The sequence below is a fragment of the Thermobia domestica genome, chromosome 7, assembly GCF_964235325.1.
Source record: "Thermobia domestica chromosome 7, izTheDome1.hap1.1, whole genome shotgun sequence".
In the NCBI taxonomy this organism is placed as follows: Eukaryota; Metazoa; Arthropoda; class Insecta; order Zygentoma; family Lepismatidae; genus Thermobia; species Thermobia domestica.
In genome coordinates, this window is record NC_137460.1 from 286,843,493 (window position 1) to 286,847,282 (window position 3,790).

Here is a 3,790-nt window from a genome sequence, read left to right on the forward strand (position 1 = left end):
TCCCCCGCTGTACAAGCATATTCGAGATGCAACGAGAAACAGAGATTATATATTTGGTGGCTTAAGCAGTAACACAATGTATAACACCAAAGACATCACCTTCAGTATATCACAAGTAACTAATAATTGTCAGTGAGAATTTTACTTTTGTAGTTTATTATTTGCAACGAGCAAAGCTTTAATAGTATCTTTGACATGTTTGCCAAGTATTTAATAACGCAAAATATTCTGCTGTAATCGGTCACGAAAATAATTTTGTAAACCTATGAACTGTCTGACAGTAGTTACAACAGTACAGTGCTGTCACCTGTTGATCTTGTATCCTAGCTCAAAAATTTATTTATTTTTTATTTTATTTTATTTTATTCAACACAACAGGCTCTAGGCCCAGTTACAGTGTTGTTCCTTACAAATACATTTACCCTTAGTTATATATATATTTAAACAAGGTTATACATTTATATATTTTCATTATTACCTATTTTTAAGGCTATTCTTGTATACTGTCTCCGACATTCCAAAAACATCTATAGAAGTTATCCTTTCAATTGCATTGTAGGAAGCACTCATTCACCATATAGGAGACTTAGCGAGGATATTTGTTCTTGCCTTTCTGCAGTAAAATGTACTGGTATTTCCTACGCGGATTTTACCTGATGGGACATGCAATTGAACCTTCGAAGTAAGACTGGGACAGTCAATTTTACCATGTAGTAATTTGTGTAAAAATAAAAGATCCGTATGTTCTCTCTCCGTCGTTTCAACGTGTTCATATTGAAGTTTTGTACTATTTCTGAATATGACTCGTATTTTGGATACATACCAGTTTTTCTATAAGCAAGTAATCTCAAGAATTTTGGTTGTATTCTTTCAATCATATCTATGTGTTTTTGTACTTTTGGTGACCAAGACAGAGTCGCATATTCTAATTGCGATCTCACAAAACAAAAGTAGAGTTTCATTAACGTAGCATCGTTTTGAAACTCCTTACCTATTCTCATAACAAAGCCAAGATTTCTGTATGAATTATTAACAATTGTTTCAATATGATGAGTAAAACTTAGTTTAGAATCAAATAGCACTCCTAGATCTTTAATAAAAGTAGGTTTCTCTAAAATAGTTCCTTCAATAGAATAGTCATATTAATTGGTGTTCTCTTTGCGGGTAAAGGAAAGAGTTTTGCATTTATTTATGTTCAACTTAAACTTGTTATTTTCACACCAGTTCCTAATATTACATAAGTCTATGTGTAGTTTTGCACAGTCTTCAAGCGAATTGATTTTGGAGAATATCTTAAGGTCGTCAGCGAATAGAAGAGTGTTAGAATAATGAATATAAGACGGTAGGTCATTTATCACTAATAGAAATAAGAGTGGACCAAGATTTGAACCTTGAGGAACTCCTGATAAGGCTGTGAATTTTTTAGATACATATCCTTTGTACATGACGGCCTGTTGACGATTTTGCAGATAGGATGCGAAAAAACTTTTTGCTTGCATAGAGAAATTATAAGTCGTTAGTTTTTGCAACAGTACATCATGATCTACCAAATCAAAGGCTTTTGAAAAGTCAGTATAGATCACATCCACTTGACCCCCTCTATCCAATTCATTTGCAATAAAATCTGTAATAATGGCTAAATTAGTAGATGTTGATCTATTCTTTAAGAAGCCATGCTGATATACTGACATGACGGGTTTTACATGGCACATTATCCTCTTAAATATTACTTGCTCAAAGACCTTGGCAAATGCTGATAAAATAGAAATAGGCCTAAAATTCTGTATATTCTTCGCATCACAAGATTTAGGGATAGGACAAACTATGGCTTGTTTTCACTTGTCTGGAAACACGCTTGTTTTTAATGACTTATTTATAATTGTATGTAGAGGATGCTTAAGAATGTCTATACAACCCTTAAGAATGTACGGTGGTATGCCATCCGATCCGCACAATTTTTTGGGTTTCAACATTCTTATGGCTTCCTCAACATCCTCTAGAGCGATTTCATTTAAGAAAAACATATCTAATGTTTCGTAAGCTGTCCCATCAGGCATGAATCCATTTGTATCATAATGCGCTCTGTCATTACTATAAACCGAATGAAAATAGCTAACGAATTCCTCTGCAATATCATTATTGTTTCTCAGTTTCTTACCATTATACGTAAGGAAGCCTGTAGAAAGATGCCTATTTCTACTTTTTATAAAATTCCAGAATTGACTAGGATCCCTCTCTACCATGTGTTCCGATTCAAAAACGAAAGATTTATACGCTAACGCTATTTCTGTTTTCAATTCTTTCCGGAGTTTACAAAATTCCCATTTGTGAAACAAAACATCACCCATACCGCTTCTCCATTTTTTATGGTGATAGGACTTACATTTAATTTTTTTAATAATATTGGACGTAAACCAACAGGGATAATTTTTGTTCAAAAATTTCTTAGAGGGAACACTTACATGTATCGCATTATAAATAATTTCATAAAACTTATCAACAATCACGTTAATATCATTCAGATCTTTGAGGCAGTCCCAGTTGGCATTTAGTAATTCATTGTACATTTTAGTAAAATTTGCCTTTCTAAAGTTAAAACCTTGCAAATTGTTTTGCAGTTTATCTCTTATTGATAGTTGATTTAGGTACAATAAGCCTTCCAATGCAGGATGATGCCTATCTTCAGAAACCAAAGGGTGCTCAACTTTTTCAATAGAAGCGTCATCAACATTAGTAATTACTAAGTCCAATGTGCGACCATTCTCATTCTGTACATTGTTAATCGAATTTAGACCAAATAAATTAATAAAGTTGAAAAGACTTTTACAGGCGCCTGATGAATTCAAAAAGGATAAACTTGAATTTATCTCTGGAAGATTAAAGTCTCCCATACAAAGAATAGTGTTCCCTACCGGGCAATTGGATTCAATGAATTGATAAAAATTTTCATAAATTATTAAATTGGAGTCGGGTGGTATATAAACAGCACAAACATACATAGTTACACTATTTGTCACAAGTTTTGTAAGAATACATTCAAATCCATTGTCATCTGAATTAACATGAAACATTCTATGTTTTTTTAAGTACCGCCAGTAATACCCCTCCACCTTTTGACTTCCCAAGCAATTCAAGATTCCTATCTTTTCTAAATACAGTGTATCTACAATCAAAAAATTCCGAATTATAAAAACTATCACACAGACCACTTTCAACAATTGCAATTATATCATAATTATTTGATAGTACACTTGTAAAAAATTCAGATTGTTTGCTCCTAAGTCCATTCACATTTTGAAAATAAAATGAAAAAGATTTATTTCTCGCTTTGATTTTGTTTTCATTTCTTTCATTACTTTTATCTTCAATACGGTCACAAGAAAGATTAGGTAGATGGACATTGCTGTTTGTACTTACATGGAACTGTCCCTTGAGGCATTTTCCTCATCTGGTGTAGTCTGATTTCTGGTTGACCAAACTTTCACTCTGCGCCTGTTTTCTTGAGGGGGAGGGAGACGGTTGAGGGATGGGGTTGTTTTGGGTTTCCTCACTGACAGTTGAAGGTTGAACGACCGCGACTTCCGGCTTTTCTGCTGGCGACTCAAGTGTTCTATTGTCTTCGCGCTCCTGGTCCCTTTGGTGTTTTCCATTCTCCAGATCCCATAAAGTAAATTTCCTCCCGTCTATGTTTAAGTACCTGAACTGCAGATATGCATAAGAACCCGCTCTCCTAGCATTATTTAAATAAAACTGTAGTTTCCTGCGTTCTTGTCTTACTTTGTAAGAGTAG

General features: G+C 33.9%; 1 protein-coding gene across 1 annotated transcript; it reads right to left on the reverse strand.

Moving 5' to 3' along the window:
- Positions 1-1,835: 1,835 nt before the first annotated feature.
- LOC145689778 (uncharacterized) lies at positions 1,836-2,348 on the reverse strand. The gene has a single exon (XM_081763982.1). It carries the CDS (start codon positions 2,346-2,348, stop codon positions 1,836-1,838), a length of 513 nt encoding a protein of 170 aa, XP_081620108.1.
- Positions 2,349-3,790: the final 1,442 nt, after the last annotated feature.

Bases quoted from the DNA above. Each gene is read 5' to 3' on its own strand.
- LOC145689778 (XM_081763982.1), bottom strand. From the start codon at position 2,348: ATGGGTGATGTTTTGTTTCACAAATGGGAATTTTGTAAACTCCGGAAA.